The sequence below is a fragment of the Lotus japonicus genome, chromosome 5 (assembly GCF_012489685.1).
Source record: "Lotus japonicus ecotype B-129 chromosome 5, LjGifu_v1.2".
Taxonomy (NCBI): Eukaryota; Viridiplantae; Streptophyta; class Magnoliopsida; order Fabales; family Fabaceae; genus Lotus; species Lotus japonicus.
The window spans coordinates 10,906,668-10,927,443 of NC_080045.1; the positions used below are offsets into that span (position 1 = coordinate 10,906,668).

Here is a 20,776-nt window from a genome sequence, read left to right on the forward strand (position 1 = left end):
TCTACGACCTTACAAAGGTTGAAATTCAAATTCCCTTTCAATGACGTATTTGCTCTTTTTTGCTCTCTTCATATCATATCTTATTAGTTAAATGAAAAATGATTCCATTCAATACATGTACAATGATATGATAAATGAAAATTTGTTTCAAAGTCATTTAATTTTCTTACTTCTAATATATTAAGATTAATTAACTAAAGTATAGCTATATTTACAAGACTGCATGTATCACTTTTGACTCTAACAAGAGAAATAATTCATTTTGCCAACTGCGCATCGCGCGGGTCTTAGTCTAGTTAAATCATTTATTTCGGAACCTTTATATTTGTTAAATGGTTGTATGAGTTTAAATTACTATAGTTGAGTGACTCAATTTATGTTTTTGAATTATCTATATTCTTATGATGATTGTACTTTCATTCTTAGCATCTTAAATTTTTTATATCTATGAGTTTAATTTCTATGCATCAATCTGATTTCAAGAATGTGAGAAAATCTCTCTTTTTATTTTATTTCATTAATTGACGTGACACATCCTTAAAATCTGATTGGTTGACGGTGTAACAAAACTTTACAGTGCATCAACCTTTTTCTCATGTTCAAATACAATAGTAAAATTTGCCGTGCAACGCACGGGTAGGAAATTCTAGTGTTTTGCAAAACCCCAAAGTGCTACAAGCTCTACTCACCACCTAGACTTCCATCATCAATATTCTATCTAGATTAGATAATCCATCATTTTAATTAATGTATAAAAGTAGTTGATGGATAAACCTATACAATACAATATTAGCATGAAATATTGAATAAACTCATAATGTATTATATAAATTTATATTATCATGGCGTAAAACGACAAGAATGTGTTGAAGCATGATTTAGAAAGCAACTTATAGTCGGATGCACCAATATTGTCTATTGAGAATGTGATTGGATGACTCAATGATATCAGCCTCTCAAATAAGCCTCTTCGGAAACCGACTTGAAAAGAAACTGCACAAATCAAGAATATTGTTTCGTGTGCACGATAACAAGATAAAATAGGATAACATATTCATTATATTCTTTGGTAATATGCGAGTATGTTTGGGAAACAATTAGATTAACATTTTCATGAGTTCCAGGGCAATGAAAACGGAAAAGCGTGAAACTCAATAACAGAATGTCAAATCAATAAATTCAAAGTAAATTCACACTCTAAACTTCTACACAAACACACTCTTGTTTGTTGCCCACAAGATATAATAACGAAATTATATGTCCCTTAAACGGAGAACTAAATCTTGCTGCGCAAGAAAAAAATAAATGGATTACAAGTGTCAAATTACATTTTCTTAGCATGAAATTTTGTCTAATTGCAACAAGCACAATTATATTGGAAATCACAATGAACTTTTGAATAACGCAAGTACACATTCACTTCTTTCCCTTTTTCCCTCTCCTGCTTTTCTTTGGTTTGTTTCTCTTCCCTTTGGCACCTTGGGAATTCTTGGACATGCTATCTTTTGATTCCTCCAAGACATTTTGACCCTGATCATCACTTCCTGCTGCAGTGCTGGCTTGTGCTGGCTCATACTCAACATTGACATTCTTCTTCCACAACAAAAACAACTCATTCATAATGTGCTCTACTTTTTGTCGTCTTGCAAGAAATTTCTTAAAGAGCTCTCCAACTAAAATGTGGTTCTCAGTCATTGAATCACTGAAGAAGAAACAAAAAATAAAGAGGTTCGTGACCATATATTTTTTAATATAACCAAATCTGTGACTACATAACTCATAAATTAAAATTACTGATTGGACAGAGCAGCCAAAAAATTGGTGGCTTGTTTTGGCTCATACCCAAAAATTTGGGGACAATGGTGCTTCTGTTATTGATGATAATACTGAGAAACAATCTCTAATCTCTTACAGTAGAAAGAGTAACAGAAAGTAACTGAAGTTAGTTATTACTTATTAGAAACAACTAACTAGCTATAACATTGTACAAAAACAGAAATACAAAACTATTTCAACTATTATAAACCTTCAATGAGAGTTTATGACATGAACAAGTTACTTATACAACATACCTCACATTCAATGCGGAAGAAAGTTGCTTCATTTCATCAAGCAAGATCACCACCTCTCCCATTTCATTTTTGTATTTGAGGTTATGAGGGATATCTGAAAACATTCCACTTATTGAAGTCAAAAGTTGAATGCAAGGATCCACCGATTCCTGAAGAGAAAATGTAAAAAGTAAGGACCCAAAATAAAGAATAATTTTGATAGAAGTACATAAATATAGTGTGATTGTGCCATTGCAATTAAACTACGCAAATCATTTGGCTTACCTTTATCATTATGGAATCAAGAGGCAGCCTATGAAGATGACATTCATCAATTGTTAACATTAAGATTTCCAACCTATCCCAGAAGCAGTCAACATCGATAGAATCTTTAAACCCATCATCCGAGATCGGATTTGAAAGAGAAGCACAGTTTTTACTTGGAAGACTGGAACAGTTGGTTGAAGGAAACTCCTTAGATATCAGGTCAGACCATTCAACAATAGTTGCTGCATTTTCCCCACCCACGCTGTCAACTCTACTTGGAAACAGCATCTGCAATATGAGCTCTCTTTGCCGGCATAACTTGAAATCTACAAACACAGCATCTGGGCACACAATTTCTGAATTGTTCCATAATTTGACAATAAGCAAGGGATTGTCAATCACTTTAAATGCCTTAGCAAAGACGTTCAAACTAAGGCGCTTCATTCCTTTCCGAAGAACATCACAAAATTCCAATGGAAGTTGAGAGGTTATATGGCTCTTTCCCAACAGATTTCGAAGTGAATCTAAATAGTTCCCAGAGCTGATGTGAAGCAAACACATTGAGACAACCAATCTCAGGACAAACAATGGTAAGTAATTCTTCACATCTAAGTTTGATCTCCGGATCCAATTTATGGTACCATTTTGATTATAAATTAACTCTCGGAGGACACCTGCAATGAACTCATGGATATCTCTTAAACCCAGTTGTGCCTCAGCCACCGATGTCAAATTTGGAAGTGAATTTTCATCGTGGTGATTAAGCCATTCGAAGAAAGATGACTTTGTAGCAAAAACAAACCCCTTCTGGCATGATGACAAGAGCAGAAGCCGTTCAACCAGATAGATAAAACAACATGGAGAGATATAATCAATTTCATTTATCCAATTCACATTGTAAGTATACTGCAAGGCTTCATAGAGTTTAAACGTGCGGTGCATCTCTTTAACTGCTTCATTGCCTTGAGAAATTTCTTGTTCTGAACTCCACTGCACGCACTGAATGAATTCTTTCCAGGGTGTATTCTTCAAATCTGGACATAATTTCAACATAAAGTTCATTTTTCAGATTAGCTGTACCAAGAACCATTATCACCACCCTTCCAATTAGACCATAGGTTAACCTACCATTCAGCCTAATGATCTCATAGATGGTCTCTTTCACCAAATCCTTACATGCCTCAGTTGTCCTTAGAAAAACCATGCCTTTTGTCAGAGATTTTTTCCAGTCTAGGGGAATTATGTACCGAAGTAAACAGTCAATTGGAAGTCTGCGAAATTTGTCCAAAGTCTTCAAGTTACCGTGGGTGTGGCTAAAACGTTTGGATCCAAGAATAAATTTCGAGACTTCATAGATATGCAGTAAGGACTGAAACTGACAAAAATCAGAAAGACCTTTATTAACTGAAAACTTGTACAGTGCATCAAGGTTGCGCAAAACTGCGATGCCAACAGAAAGCAGCTCTGACATCCAATAGCTCTGAGAAGAAGAAACTAAAGAATGAATATCAACAGACACTAGCCTTCCATTCTTCTTTAGAAATCTGTCACCCAATTTTATCACCCAGTTAGCATCAGGGATGAGCAAAGAGAAAATCTCATTTAGATTACAAGTTATCCTCCGAATACCAAAATAATTCAATGCAAATTTCCCATGACCGCTAAGCTGATGAATCTCTAGCGATTTGATACTTGGAAGACATCCCAATATATGAACAATGTTATCTTTCCAACATGTCCAACAATAAAACAGTGTCTCCACAGAAAGTTGATTATTCAATATCATTTCTCCAACAACATCATTAGGCAAATTGTCTTGCCAGACATACCTAGAGGAGTTCAGGTGAGAATGAGCATCCAAAAGTTTCCACAAACATAATATTTCACCCCTGATACTCTCATGCAGACGAGAAGATTTCAAATGAATCATTATTTCAGAAACCTTATTATGATCATTTGATAATATTTCAACTTCCTTAGATGCAAGTTCATAAAAGCTGTCGGACTCTAACTTTGCAAATGACAATGCTCTTCCCAAAATCTCAACCTTCTGTGCAAACTTCTTTAAGGGCCACCCTTTGCTTCCTGAAGACCAAAGAGAATTCGCAAGTACATAGAAATACAGAAGTTCAAAAGCATCCACGAAATTGCCAGCTTTTCCAAGAAGATCTGCTTCACGTTGAATATGACCTATCATCTTAGCAATGTTTAGTGCCTCCATAAAGTTCCCTGATTCCTCTTCTAACACAAGAAGTTCGTCCAACAAATTTAATGATTGCAAGAAGTCACGTTTCAAATCCATCGTGTGAAAAGCTCTAACAAATTTCATCATGGATCTAACATCTTTTTTATCAAAGTAATTTTGAGCACAACTTTCCAGGAATTTTTGCTCTATTGTGCACAGATCATGACTTTTAACTATACCCTGGTCAGAATTTTCATTTTGCTTCCATTGTTGAATGTAAGATAAACCAATGTCAAATAACCCACCTTTTGCACAAATAGTCAAACAATCTGAAAAGAAACTTCCCCTGGCATACACTTGAGCTGCATTTTCATAACATCCAGCTAAATAAAAGCAATCACCTGCTCTTTTCAAATCAGGCTCTCCACAATTTTGCAAATAAAGATTCCCTGTTAGCAGAAAGGAATTTAATTTTACAAATTAGAATTTCACAATATCAAATTTTAACCCAAGTATAAGAATGCAAAAGAAAATATATGTCTAAGCTTGTAGAGAAGAGATGAAAGAATGACTATAAATATGTCAGTGATGCCAGAAACACTAACAGAGAAAAGAAAAAAATTCTTCTATCAAGAGTTTCCCATCTCTAGAACTCTTCTAATTCACAGTACTCATATGCTAAAAATTCAGAATGCCCATCTCTTCTATCCCTCTCTACTAATTAAACTAAAGAACTGCACTTACAAGTTTAACCTAACTAAATTTAAAACTACTTTGTCACTAATATATAACTATATCCAGAATCTTATCAGGTGCCAATTCTGTTTACATATTGTTATAAGTGACATAATGTGGTCTTATTTTCTTTAATAGTTCAACTAATCTTGTACCCAGTCTACATTTTTTCTAAGATCTCTCCAAAGTCTTCATTAACTAGATAACTGAAAAGCAAAAAGATTAACTCAGCAAAACTTAGGCTTGTGTATTCTTTCCTTGACACACAAGGTCATAATGTTTTAAATCTGAATTTTCTTGGTAGAACTTCTTCATATAGTAGCTTTAAGCATTTCAAGCTGTCTACATAACATATGGATATGAGCTTTAGATATAAATGTTATTTTTAATATATTTACGAGTGAATATGTTTATGTTAGAGGACAACATTGACGGAGAACCAAATTAAGGTCAGTATACATAATTGAGGGATCAAGTAAATGTTTACTTTCTTCTCAAGAACAAACTTATGCCACCGAAAACTTTTTTTTCAATGTTAACCAAGGTATCCTCACAGTCGATAGCTGTGAGACTAATCCTTCTCTCCACTGTCAACACTCAACACACTAAGCGTTAAGAGGCTGACCAATGAGTTTTTTCCATTTGCAAGAGTTGGGAATCAAACCCCCTACCACTTGCTTAAGAGATGAAGTGCTGAACCACTACACCAACCCACTTGGTTTGCCACCTATAACTTCAATAGACTAAAAAGGTTTCTACCTATGATTTTCACATGTATTAAAAAATAAATGAAACTTTTAAATCAAAAACCAAATGCATTCATCCACAACAATGCAATAATATAACACTCATATAACCTGAATTGGGTCAAGGTGACATTTTACATAAACGTAAATCATAAATGAAGCCATCTAAATAATATCTAGCTATAATCAGTAACTACATCAGAAAGTAGGTTTGGATAAAAGTCGTAACCACCTAAAATAAAAAATTTGCCTAAAAAATTTGAACAAAAATATAAAACTATGATATTGTGTTGTAAAATGATTAATTAACACCTAATGCACAAATATATAAACTTGTATGCTATTAAAATCTTTCCCAAACAAATGGCACAAAACTTAGGATTAGATCCCAAAGTTCAAGTTCATACCAGCTCTTACATAGTCCCCTAGATCAGAAAAACACTGGGCAGCAGAATCAGCCATTCTTATATCTTCAAAAATTTCAGCAGCTTCTCTAAGGATTGCATTTGCATCCTCAGGATTAATATCACGCAAACGGTTTGCAGTTTCCCTAAGACCAGCAGCTTTAGACTTCTGCTCCCAATAAGAGTCCCCTGCTCTTTCGAAACACATTGTCGCCATCTCGAAGTTATTTTGATAATATAGCTGCAAGGGAACATTCAAAATGATATGATAATTAGAAGGAAAAAGTAGATAGATAAAACCCATTGATAATATAAGGTGCGTTTGGGAAAACAGTTTAATTACGCGCTTAAGGGAAACACTTGCATAGCATAACATAATCTGAGGTACAAAGATATTGTAAATTGCAAATCAAAATATAATAAAAACCTGATAAATCATCATTAAACTATGATTTGAGCTAAGGGAAAAATTGTAGGATAAATTAATTTAATTCAGAATTAAGAAAGCACAATGAGAATAATAGTTGATTATGATACCAACCTTTTTGCCACGTGACTTCCATTCTTCTGGACTACTGGCAACTTTCATTGCCTGAGCAAGAGAATCATCAAGTTCTTTGAATTGTACAAGACCCTTCTTTTTCCAATAATCAAACATAGGTATAGAAAACTCCGCTGTATTCTCACATATCCACAATCTCTGTCTTGTACGAGTTATAGCCACGTAAAGCTGCTTCAATTCAGAACACAAAATATTGTGTTTGGAATCATTGAAACTCGGACAGGATGATTGTGTTGGTTCCAGCATATCTTGTTCATTCATATACTCATAAATCACCCTCCATCGACTTTTCAATGGTGAAGCGCCAAAAAAGTTGTACAGCAACACATCCTGGGAAAGAACAAAGAATACCATCACGAAAAAGACAACATGAATAACATAATTTGAATTAGATATCATGATCTTTTAAGAACCTGAAACTCGAGGCCCTTGCACTCTAAAATGGTTAGAACAAGAGCTTGTTTCCCTACGTAGTCTAAAATTTCCATACGAGACGAATTATCTCGTACCAAAATTACTTGCTCGGCTCCAAAGCCAATAATTTTCCCACCGACATGTCCACTATTGCCAAAAATAGTTACAATTGCATTTTTCCTATTTCCACATTCAAGAACAACTGGAGCTTCCCCATAAATCAAGCTGGTCTCAGGCTTCAGAACATCAACAGAAAGAGGAAAAAACCGGAAAAGAAGTTCAATGATGCTCTGGGATAATTTCAGCACTCCAGCATGAGTCCGAAAGTTCTGATTCAATAAAAAGATATCTGAAATTAACCCTTTCTCCTTTACCTGATTATATGAACTTCTCCTGGATTCTAGAACAAACTTCTTGTAAAATAGAGATTTTATATCCTGGAACCTGAAATCAATTCCCCTTGCTATTGTTTGTGCTGTATCCCCACAAAAAACAAAACCCTCTTCTACATTTGGGCACACATATTTAAACAAAGCAATTTGGCCCATGGTGAGATCTTGAACCTCATCAATATACACAAAATGCATTTCATCACCCTCATATCTTTTGGTTCTGAGTCTACGATGAAGGTCAGCTACAATATTAGCCAAATCGAAATCCCCTTTGTCCATCTTCATTTTTTCATAACTTTGATAAATATCATATATCATCACTCTTTTCTGTTTGCTCAAACTTGATGCTCGGTTTTCAGATAAGGAAAGATAATCCTCACGACTTAGCTTACCATCACCACGCTCCATTGCTTGCATACCCCCTTTTATATGAGATATAATTTCAGTGAACACTCTAGATGGATCTAGACTCTTAGTATATTGGCAATTAAAGTGTGGCCAATACAAAGAATCAAACCTATCATAAGTCACCTCCTTCTTCCTTATGAATGTCTCTAAAGCAACAGTTTTTACACCAAGGTTTGGAGTATGCGAACATAGGTCACTAAATCTTTCAAAATATGAATTCCCCACAGTCCCATCAAGCATCATCAGAAACTTCTGAAATGTTATCACAAGTGGGTATGAGTTGGCTGGAAGATTAAAGAAAGAATCTGGTATGTCCTTAAACTGAATTGATGTATCAACATCAACATCTTCCTTAATAGAACTACTTTCAGCGGAAATATTGCTATCGCAGATGGATCTGCATGAATCACATGGTCTAATAATATTAGATACCAATCAAATCAATGAAAGTACATGAGGCCAAATTATTTCAACAGATTTGCAGAGTATACTATAATGACTCCAGAAAAAAGGACTCACAATAGAGTAACTTCAACACCATTACATATTTCTAAAACTGAAACAACATGGATATTATAGTCGCACAGAAGAAATATAATGCAATTCAGCACATAATTTGTTCTTAAAAAAAATATCAATCAACAAATTAAATGACAAAATAAAACCTTATATCAAAGTTAAAAAAAGAAAAAAAAAGTTATAGTATCACTACACTGGACCACTGATCACAAACAATTAAAATAGTCTGACCAAAACAGTGATAAGGGGAATAAAACATAAACTTAAGAACTAATGTACAGAGATCAAAAAAATTATACAGAAACTAATGTATAGAGATCAACATAAATTGCTCAAGATATTGAAAATCATGGTGAATGTAATTAAAGAACACGTACAAATAAGATAAAAAGATTAGTAATAGTTACATAAAAAATTATTTGCTTCCGAGAGCATGCTTTTAGGTTAGCTTTTGTTGAAGTAAATAGGAGGTGAAGATTGCTTTTGACGACCAAATTACTATAGAAATTTAATTTGTAATATAAATGAATATAAAATGATAGGAAAATTTGTAATTAACATGTGGTTAAATCAAATTATTTTGATGAAGTGGTCAAGAATACCTTAGCCACCCAAATCTCTATAAAAAAAAAATTTAAGTACAGGAAAAATTGAGTTCATGCACTGTACTTGTTTCAGGCTAAATTAACTCTATGAGAACGGAATATTGAATATAAAACCACTAACGATTCTTCACTTAATAAGTTAATAGCATCAACTTTAAGGAAAGTTGATCCATAAAAATTTTCATTTGACAATAAATTACTTCACAACTTATAACACATGCATTCAAATAATACTTATACCTATTTTAGAAAAATACATGTGTATGATGGAGACCCATATTGAGTTTTTTCGGTTCAATTTGTGGGGGTCAAGTATTATATTAAAAATAATTACAACACTTATAAAAGAAAAACCTCTTAAAAAACCATTGCTCTTTGATTCCACCTTCCATCCACTTTGAACACAACAATCTGCAAAGCTATTTATACTAACAAAAGCTTATTGAGACCTACTAATTTTTTTAAAAATAACAACAAAAAATGGAAAATATTTGTTATAGAAATATAACATTTCATGAAATACTATTGGCTAAACTATCGCCTCTATATAGTATACAGTCATACCTTTCAAATTTACAGAGTTTCAAGTTTCACCACAGTTCTCTTAGCTAATGAAAACATATTCCATGAAAAAAGGACAGAGAAACATAACACAAAAAGCTTCCAATAAGTTATTTTCTACTTGCATATAAGTATACAATGATAATTAAATCATTCAGTTTTAATATAACCTAAGTATTTCAAAAGTCAAACATATAGACACAAACAACAAATGGCCAGATAGACTATAAAAGAGATTATTAAAAAATTAGCTAGCTCGTCTCAAATTCAAACAATATTTTGTTTGTTACTTATCTTAGAAAGAAAGAAAGAAAGACAAGAAGATAGTTTGAGGTAGAGGTTCCACACCTTTTCAATCGAACAACATGATGTTTAACCGCTTGACATAGTTTAGGACTCACTGTTACAAATAATTGGCGTAAGACAGGCCTGTCATTCCCATCAGAGTTTTCTTCCTGCTCTTTATCACAATTCACAAAAGGAAATGCACCACTCTTAATTCCATATGTTGCTTCAAGAGCCATATGGTGCAAGTTCTCCTTTTGAAATAACTTCATGGTCAAAACAGTTGTTTTTCCAGTACCAGAGCGGCCCAATACAAATGTACTTTTAGGAAACAGAATTATCTCACGTTCTTCATCTGATACTTCAAATGGAAGATCCAATTCATTGCTGTTATGATCAGAAAGCAAGTGGCTAACCACAACTAATGATAAGGGGTAGAATTTCATCAATAACAAACTCTCCTCTACCTTTGAATTCTCAACATAAATTCTTTCATCACAACCACTTATTTCTGCTTCATTTCCATGATTACCAATATTCTTAAACTTGATGATATCTATTGATCTTTCCCAACTCATGGGGGCCTCCATATTCCTAGAAAAGAAGCAAAAACACACTCTATCAGTTAGCTAAAATCCTAAAACAACTCTAGTGCAAATAATACAACTCAAAATACTTACCCCTCAAAACATTTCTCATTGCAGTGACTTATAAAATCATCGGTGTAGCTTGCAAATATATTATCAAGACGCTTCACAATTTTTGGGATATCCTCTGGAGGCAGGACATCCCATATCTTCAAAATTTGAGTGTGTCTCGCTTCTTTTAATATGTCAGTTGAACAAACAATAAAGAGACCTTCAACTTTGAATTGCTTTAATATTTTTGAAGAATTTCCACAAAGTATGTCCACTTTCATATTTTTTGGTCTCCATCCACTTGAAAGTTTGAGTAAGAGGCCAATGACTGACTTCTTTTTGGTCGACCGCAGTTTCTTGAATGACTTAAGGAAGTTGTCGCTGAAAAGAACCTAAAAAAATGTTGAAGGTGGGAATGTAAAATAAAGGTTAAGTACATAATGAGGATATCAAGAAGATGAACAATAAATAACATTACAAAACTGATAAACCAAGTACCTTCCACCTGGAATTTCTAAAAAGGACACTATCTGCATTAAGCAAATCATCAATTTGATCCAGCTCTTTCTTGGCATCCCAAATGCTTTTTGCCAAATCTTTGTCTTCATCTGCATTAAAGAAACATTGACGCTTTTTGCAATCACGCACCAAATCTTTCCAGACATTTTCCTGACTTACCAGAGTCCTTTCATTTCCCAAAATCCACAAGCTGTGCCTGTTGAATATCAAAGCCCCAACATTAACATACAAAAACAAATGGCATGTTAAAAGAATAGAGAATAGTAAGCTCTACCTTGCCCTTGTAAGAGCAACATTAGTTCTCTGGTGACTGGAAATGAACTCTAGTGACTCGCTGCCATTAGTTCTCACAGTTGATAAAATAATAATGTCCTGTTCTCCGCCCTGGAAGGCATCAATCGTTTTCACCTTTACATCAAATCCATCATAACAATCATACTTCTGTCCAAGTGAATTCTGAATCGCAACAACTTGGGCAGCATATGGAGAAATTACACCTATACCAAGCTTCTCCTTTGAATCAAGCCACACTGCAGACCAGGCAAAAGCAGGCAGAATATCATGCTTAGAAATTTTGTTTTTTTTTCCAACAAATCCCGTTATGAACACAAGATCTTTAATACCACTAAATAATTAAACGTTACTTGGTGACATACATTATGCAAGTTCCGACCATGTAGCATTAAAATAATAAAATTTTCTCATATGATTAGAATATTCTTCAAGGAAAAAGAACTTGCAATAACATGATGCATGATGGTTGATACTGCTAAATACTTATACTAGAATTGTAACATGGTGGCAAATTAAGCCAATCACAACCAAGTAGTTTTAAAATCAATTATTTCCTATACTTCTTTTCAAGGAATAAGAAAATGAAATAATATGATAGATTGCCACGGAGAAAACATTTACATATAAAAAAACACAAACCTTTGAAACACTTCCTAATTATTTTCATAGCAACTGCAACTTCAACCATATTTTTCCGGCTTCGTCCATCATCATCAAACTCTTCTCTGCCACCAACTATGTTAATAAAGGAATATGGACCAAACATTGGCGCAGGGAGATATGTCTTTCTATAGTTCTTCCTCATAACTTTTGGAGCATCAAGAATTTGGTTTAAATAGAAGTAAGAATTTGGAAAGGAACTTATTGTCGGATGCATCCGGTATTGTATGTTGAGTAAGTGATTTGGATGACCCAATCTGTTCAGCCTTTCAAATAAGCTTCTTCCAAAACCAACTTCTAAAGAAACCTAATACAGGCAAAAGGGTAAGCATTAGTGTTGATTGGAAATGGAGAACTTATCTATGTTTTAGTAAATAAAGATGTAGGGACCCAGGATATTAGATTTAGTAAAGAAATTTTGGAATACATACCTTACTTTCCACCATAGCTGGTAACTGGCGTTCATCTCCAACAAGAATGGCATGGCCTATATCATGAAGTAGTAACGGTATGATTGATTCACATTCCTTCAACTGTGCAGCTTCATCAACCACTAAAACGTTCAGTGGTTTCATGGCAACATAGTGCAACTTGAAGGAACTTGAAGCAGTGGAAAATATTAATGAGGATGTTTGAAAACAAAACTCCCTGATTGATTCTTCATGTTTAACATCCGGCCACTCGAGTTTACCAAGTGAATCTTTTAGGGTTTTCAAAGAAGATAGACATTCAATTCGGTTCTTGTTCAACAAGTATTCATCACCCTCAGAAGACTCAAAAGAACTATGTTGCCTTTCAGAAGGAGAAAAGAGTTCTTCCAATACTTCACAAACAATATTAGTTTGGAGCAACAAAGTCTGAAAGGAATCAAGGGAGTGAATAAGGCAGACCAAACCTTCAAAGTTATGTTCCCTAATATAACTCTTGGCTACATGGGTACATAAGACAGAAATACAGTTTCTAAGTGGTGATGCAATTGCAAGAAACCTTTCTCTCACATACTCAAGAAAAGATTCACACTTGCTCTCACTACAATCTGAAGAGCTATCATCTTTTGTCCTATTAGTATTATTATCATCTATTTGCTTTTGTTTCTTTCCCATCTCATTTTCAATGAATATATGATAATGGGAAACACAACTTTCAAGAAGTTCAATCATTGAATCGAAACAATATCTCCAACCAGTAGGAGGCATAAAGCACAACGAAAGCTGCTCAACACGATAGTCCAAATATATGTCTTCAATATCCTCCCCAACTTTGAGCCGTTCGCGATTCCCAAATAAGAGTATGTCTCCTAATGGACAGAACAAACCATTAGAATTTATATCAAAGGATGCTCTCACCATGCTTAAGACACGAGATGCCACTTCTTTAATGGCAACATTAGTGGGCGCACAAGCAAGAATCCTACAGTTCATCTTCAGTAGGGCACAAAGCAGTGTGCCCAAAGTTTTGGTTTTTCCTGTTCCCGGAGGACCCCAAATAAGATCCACAGTGGGCTGATGATTGCATTGAGAGGAGGAAAGGCTAGCACAAATTGCCTTGTACTGTGACTCATTCAACTCAGATGATAACATTTGATATGTTGTGTCCTCCCTTTGAGCATCTGTCTGCTGATGGCAGTAATCACAACTTCTGTCAACCTGTTCCCAACATATAACCATTAGTCATAGAAATAATTAAATTTGGAATTTAGTTATACTTAGATATTGCAGACTCCATAATAATGAGAAAGAAAAATTCATTAACAAATTTATAAACAATTTTTCTAGCTTGTGCAAATCATCTTATGCATGAACAGCAAATCAATAATGTGCTTTCTACAAAAAGCTATGGCAGACCATCAGTACTGAATATCAAAACAACAAAAATAAGAAACTGGGTATTATTACATTGTTATGCTATGATATAGGTTAATGCTATCAATGTTTGGTCTCATTTAGCTTATAATTTTATCACATGATATTGAACTTGAAACACTTTTAAAGCCATAAGAAAGAATTAACTATCTTACCACATCACCAGTACATAAAATTTTCTTGATAAGCTTTGTATTTCTAGGCATGTGCAAGGCTTTCCATATTCTTCGGTTGGAGGTTATGTTTGTCAAAAATATTATAAACAGAGACTTTTGGGCTACTTCATCAAGGTCAATATCTTTAGATGGAAAAACTTTAAAAGAAGACATAAATTCTGCATTATCATCCTTCAACTCCTTAAATTCTGCTTTATCATCCTTCATTTCCTCCTCTACAAGCCCAGTTGACAGTATGAAAGTCCACATCCCTCCCACCCTTAGGAGATCATTGACAGTTTCCGGTTTAAAATCAGCCAAAATAAAAAAATCTCCACTCAATGTTTTGTATAGCTCTTTTCCATGACCAGAAGACCTGTTTCTCCATATGTCAGTTCTAACATTATACCGTGTCTGTCCACGCAACGAGGCCTCTTTAAGAGAAATCACTTCTGTAAAAGGTGAACTTGATAAGATTTCCATACTGGAGCACAGTTGTGCTCGAGTTTCTTCCAGTAATGGATACACATAGGAACCAAAATAATGATCAACAGACTTGAATGATCGGTCAATACATTTCACCTGCAAAAATACAAGCAGTATTTTTAAATGGATAAATACATTTCACAATCTAATACACAGTGAGTTGAAGCTACAAATTTCTAACTTCTTTGTTCATATTGCAGAACCAAACACGGGGGGTTTCACCTTAAAAAAAGAAAGTAAATGGTGCTATATATACATATAATAAACTCCATACCTTGTCTTTGTAAAGATCTTCATTGAAAATGTCTTCAAGTGACCAAGAAAGTATGGTGTCTATTAAGCCATCCATAGTGTTTCCTTTCAACCCAAGGATCTAGCTTTCACTAGTGAAGAATACTTGATTAAAATGCACAGCACATAGGTTAGAATTTCTTAATAAGGACGGAAGTAGAAAGAGTTGTGCTTGTGCATGAAGCTTCAAGACTCAGTCAACAACACACAATTTCCCTTTTCAAAGTTTATCTGTGCTGTGCATGCCTCTTCCCAAAGATATATGAAGTGAAGCGCCACTTTGGTAATCCAAAAGATTACATCATCGCCACTTAGAAATTAGGGACGGTAAAGATTGGATTTTTTTGTGGTAAAAATTACATCATCGCCACTCAGAAATTGTGCTTCTGATAAAGTTTTTAAGTTTTTTTTTTCAAAAAAAGAGAGAAAATTTGAGGTCGTTTCATTTCCTTCATTTCACGCTCGAAGCCAGTGTCACCCTCATTAAGTGCTTGTCTGCCTATGAAAAAAAAGTGCTTGTCTTTTCATTTTCTAGTGCTCACTTCCTTAATTATAAGACCACATTGAGATAATCACGCTTATTATTAAAAGCATGTAATAAGGTTAATTATGTACTGGCTTGAAAAAAAAATTCACATCTACCCTTAATTAATGTATTGAGTAGTGTTTGGGATAAAAAAAAAAGGTTAATCGTCTACTTGGCCTCTGTCTTTGTCTCGTCGTCTAGAATTAGTCCCTCCCCGGAAAATTTGCAAATATGGGTCCTCTCATTTGCAATTTGGGTGGAGCAGGTCCTCGCCGGAGCTCCGGCGAGGGGTGATTTGGCTTGCTGACTGGTTTAAAATGCTTACGTGAATTTAAAAAATAAAAAATAAATTACAAATCATAAAATTTAATTTACTTAACAAAATTAAAAACAATAAAAAAATTAATTCTCCCAAAAAACAATCATAGTTAAGTTAAACCTAGAAAATCAAAACATGTTCATCTCCTTCATAATCATCTTCATCATCTCACAAAGATCTTCATCTTCTCCATCCCATCATCTTCATCCCCTTTTTCAATGCTCAAATTAAAACAAATTAACCCAACAAATTAATGCCCCAAATCAAAATAAACCCCAAAATCAACCCCCAAATCCCCAAATCAGAACTGTTCCGGCTTCTTCTTCCTCATCACCTCCTTCGACTTCAACTTCTTCTTCCTGTTCTAGCTCCTTCACCCAGCAAGCAAGACCAAACCCAGCAGCACCACCCATACCCAGCAACCAAAACCAAACCTGTTTCTCAATTCAAGTCCCACCACACTAACGACGAAGCTGCTCAATTGCAAGAGAGGAAGAAACACGTGAATCAGAGCAATAAAGAGAAAGGGATACAACTTTAGGGAGAATCAGAACCAAACAGGGAGAAGAACTCCACCGTTTTGCAGTAATTTTAGAGAGAGAAACCCTAATCCCAAACTCTGACACACGATTGGGTTGAAGGTGAAAGAACGAACCCAGAAGCGTGAACCTGCATCGAAACCTAACGAACCCAGATGCGCCCGGTGGCACGCCTCGCCGGTGAAGCTCGTCCTCTGATCCAACGTCTTCTCTGCGGTGGCCTTGATCTTCGTTTTCTGGTCGCTGGCGTTCAACCCAAAGTCACGGAGGTCACCTGAAATCGAAGCTCGATTTGAAGTGGTGGACATGTTTCCATATTCCTTTCTGGTCGATTTGGGTTTGTTGCTTATTGTAGGAAACAGATATGGGTTTTTCACGTTCTTTTCTTTTGTGTTTCTGGGTGTTTTTCTTCTCATCTTTTTCAAGTTTCACCATTTTCTTCACTTTCATACCACCAACCACACCAGCATCAAGGGGGAAAGGTGAACAAGTGGCGATGGTGGGGTGAAGAAGTGGTGGGGTGGAGAAGAAAGGAGAAGTAGCGGCGGTGGTGGGCTGAAGAAGTGGTGGGCGGCTTGTTAGGATGGAGAAGATTGGGAAAATTTGTTTCCCTTATTTTAGGGTTTAGGATAAGTTTGTTTTTTTTTTGAAACTGAGTTAGTTTGTTAATTGTTTTATTAATTAAATTAGAATCAGTTTTTTTTTATTTGAAAGTTAGGATTAGTTTTGTTAATTTAATTAAAACTGATTTGTATTTTTATTTTCTTTTTTCTTTTTCTTTTCCTTGACACGTCAGCCTCATTTATCCAGTCAACATGCCTATTCATCACTCGCCGGAGCTCCGGGCTCCGACGAGGGCCTACTCCAGACTCATTGCAAACGAGAGGACCCAGATTTGTAAATTTTTCGGGGAGGGACTAATTTCAAACGGCGAGACAAAGACAGGGGTCAAGTAGACGATTAACCCTAAAAAAAATTAAGATTAACTTTATTCATGAAATCGCAGAGAAACAACAACTTCTCAGAGCATAATATTTACAAAGCATACTGATTCTTAAACAACCATACAAGATCTAACCTGAAACATTCCTCCTTTGCCAAAGCATCGACTTCAGTATTAGTGTTGAAGAGAATTAATTAAAAATACTAACGTTGGTCAAAACCGACGTTAAATCTCGTATATATACTCATTCGATTCTTTCTTCCCCATTCTTCACTTCACCCGATTCTTTCTCCTCCACCGACGCTCTCCTCCATCGTCGCCCTCCTCCACCGTCACCCTCCTCCACGCACCGCTCTCCTCCACTACAGCCTCCTCTTCTGGATCTCACTTCTCCTCTCCTCCGTCGATTTCAGCTTGAGATAAGACCACATTGAGATAATCACGCTTATTATTAAAAGCATGTAATAAGGTTAATTATGTACTGGCTTGAAAAAAAAATTCACATCTACCCTTAATGAATGTATTGAGTAGTGTTTGGGATAAAAAAAAATTAAGATTAACTTTATTCATGAAATCGCAGAGAAACAACAACTTCTCAGAGCAGAATATTTACAAAGCAGACTGATTCTTAAACAACCATACAAGATCTAACCTGAAACATTCCTCCTTTGCCAAAGCATCGACTTTAGTATTAGTGTTGAAGAGAATTAATTACTAATGCTAATCACAACTTTTGAATTATGAAAATTAAATAAATACAAGGATATATATGAAAAATAGTAAAAAAATATTCTAAAATATAGTAGGAGTCTTATATAAAGGGATACCACTACAAAAAAATGGATGTCTAGCGGCAGTTGACCTCCACCGCCGCTAAATTGAACGTTGACGTCGGTTGCACGGGCGACGCTAAGTTTTGTGGCGGTTTATATATAACTGGCGTCGGTTATAGCCGCCGCTAAATATATGACATATTTAAAATTAAATTTATTTTACGACTGGCGTCGGTCCAAAACGACATTAAATTCATAATTTTTTTTAAAAAATACTAACGTTGGTCAAAACCGACGTTAAATCTCGTATATATACTCATTCGATTCTTTCTTCCCCATTCTTCGCTTCACTCGATTCTTTCTCCTCCACCGCGCCGCCCTCCTCCACCGCGCTGCTCTCCTCCACACATTGCTCTCCTCCACTACAGCCTCCTCTTCTGGATCTCACTTCTCCTCTCCTCCGTCGATTTCAGCTTGTGCGATTAGGGTTCTCCTCTCCTCCGTCAATTTCAGGTTTATGCTCTCCTCTCCTCCGTTGATTTCAGGTTTATGCTCTTAGGGTTCCTCTTTCTCCGTTGATTTCAGGTTTATTCCCTTGGTCTTGTTGAATAGTATTCAAAGATTGGAAGATTGGCACTTGGTACAAGGAAAACCAGATAGTCCTGTATATTTCTTTTAACATTTCGCAGAATTATATGTTTTTAGTATGTTTTGCTTTGGACATTTCAACAGTGTTGCAAATTTGGTTGTGTATATTAGAACAATTGGTAGATCATGCACTCTCTTTTCTTTCGTAATATGCCTACCAGTAAGAACATATATGCATGTATAGTCTAGATAAGTAGTGAATTTGCTCCTAGGAAATGCTCTGATTACATTTAAACATACGACGAGTAATTTTTAGTTGTGGTATCTTGCAAAAAATGGGTGATGTGTTCATGACTTCATGCTAGCATGCTAGGGGAATTATAGAGAACTGTTGTTACATGTCACAAGTGAATTTAAAGGAAATTAAGAGTTATTGTAACTTAAACATTCACCGCCTGTGTTAGTAGTATCCTTATATGAACATGAATATTACTGACTTCAAGAGTTTCAGATGAATAAGGTGTTTCTTGTAGAACTCCAGTGCTACCTGAAACTTTTTTAGAATTTGCAGGTGTATCCTACAAATTATGTCTGTTAGATAATATTTTAACTTCTAATCTCATCCTTTCACCTAAAGTAGATAGTTACTTACTGTTTGAAACTTCTCAACAAGTTTCTTATTCCATTGAACAATCTAATTTCGTCCCTGGGTAAATTTGCTTGGAAAAGCTGGGGGCTTGTGTAGTTTGCACAACTTTTTGAATTTTTTCTTTTTCTGCATACACAACTAGAAGAAGAAAAGTCGAAAAGATGACAATTTTCAGTTGTATATATCCAACACTTGTGATTCTTTTGGATGATTGCTAGGCCTTTGCATTGCAGAGATGCCATAAATATTTGCCTAATTTTTGTAGCATGTAGCATAACTTGCATAAAATGCCCTGTTGTGTTTATTACTTGTGACATCATTGACAGTCTAGGGCACTTTCACATCAGTATATAACGAAGTGCTTGAAAAAAATGAAACATGTTTCTCTTGAGTTTGTTTGACACAAAGTAAAAGTCCTTTATTGTCAACTAAGCAAAGATGGATCTAACATGCTTTGTGCCTTGTTTATTGTGTTTATCCGTTTTCGTCTCATGGGAACTGACTATTGTGATAACAGAAACAGAGTGATATCCACACACACAGGTAGAGTATTTGTAGAGGACAGGACATACTGGCCCTCTAGGAGATCACAATTATGATGGTGCTTTGACATAGAACTGAGGCTAGTTTATTTTTTACTTATACTAGCATCATAGGATTGATATTAGGTGCTTGAAAGCTTTTTCTTTTGTTGTTTACCTGCACTATGAAACACCTCATTTGATCATGTCTTGGCGTTGGGTGTTGCTTTGTTTGAACCCAGGGGATTTCAATCAATCAGAGTTGTCATCTTAACTCCCTAAGCTCTTTGTATGGGTGTTTTTTAAGCTGACATGACATATCTTGTGCCACATGGAGACTTTACAACTAGAACATGTGTGAACTTGTTGCATTGCCGTGAACTTAAATATTTTCCTAATCTCGTCTTGGACAGTGCTTCATTTGATAGAAACTTATTAAAATGGTATCATGATCAGTTATGGTGTGCACTTTGATACCTTCCCTTCCACACACACTCTTAAACTTTTGTAGTACATACTCTGCCTTATAAAAGTTAAATGAGTGTGCTTTAAGACCTTATATTCTTGTGAACATGATGCAGGTGTAGATTTCAAAGTTAAATACGTTACAATTGGTGGGAAAAATTAAAACTTGCTATTTGGGACACAATTAATTTTCCATGTATTAATCACAGTTTCTTAGTTCTTAACCATCGGAGGGGATTGACATGAAGTTTTTAGTTCTTAAAAATAAGAACTAGTTCTTATATAAGGAGTTTTACTTTTTGAGCTCTTAGCATAAAAAATTAATTTTTTTCTCTCATACAAATTACTTTATGAGTTTTGTTTTATTACTTTATGAAAATAAAAAGTATAAATAATGTGGTTGGTGAGACCAAA

General features: G+C 35.0%; 1 protein-coding gene and 1 pseudogene across 1 annotated transcript; both read right to left on the reverse strand.

The window, feature by feature from the left end:
- Positions 1-1,238: 1,238 nt before the first annotated feature.
- Positions 1,239-4,294, reverse strand: LOC130718852 (uncharacterized). Its single transcript, XM_057569480.1, has 3 exons — positions 2,337-4,294; positions 2,073-2,221; positions 1,239-1,702 (listed from the first exon to the last, which is right to left on the reverse strand). Exons 1-3 carry the CDS (start codon positions 3,378-3,380, stop codon positions 1,417-1,419), a joined length of 1,479 nt encoding a protein of 492 aa, XP_057425463.1. The 5' UTR covers positions 3,381-4,294; the 3' UTR covers positions 1,239-1,416.
- Positions 3,389-15,097, reverse strand: LOC130719070 (uncharacterized; annotated as a pseudogene).
- Between the last annotated feature and the right edge of the window lie 5,679 nt (positions 15,098-20,776).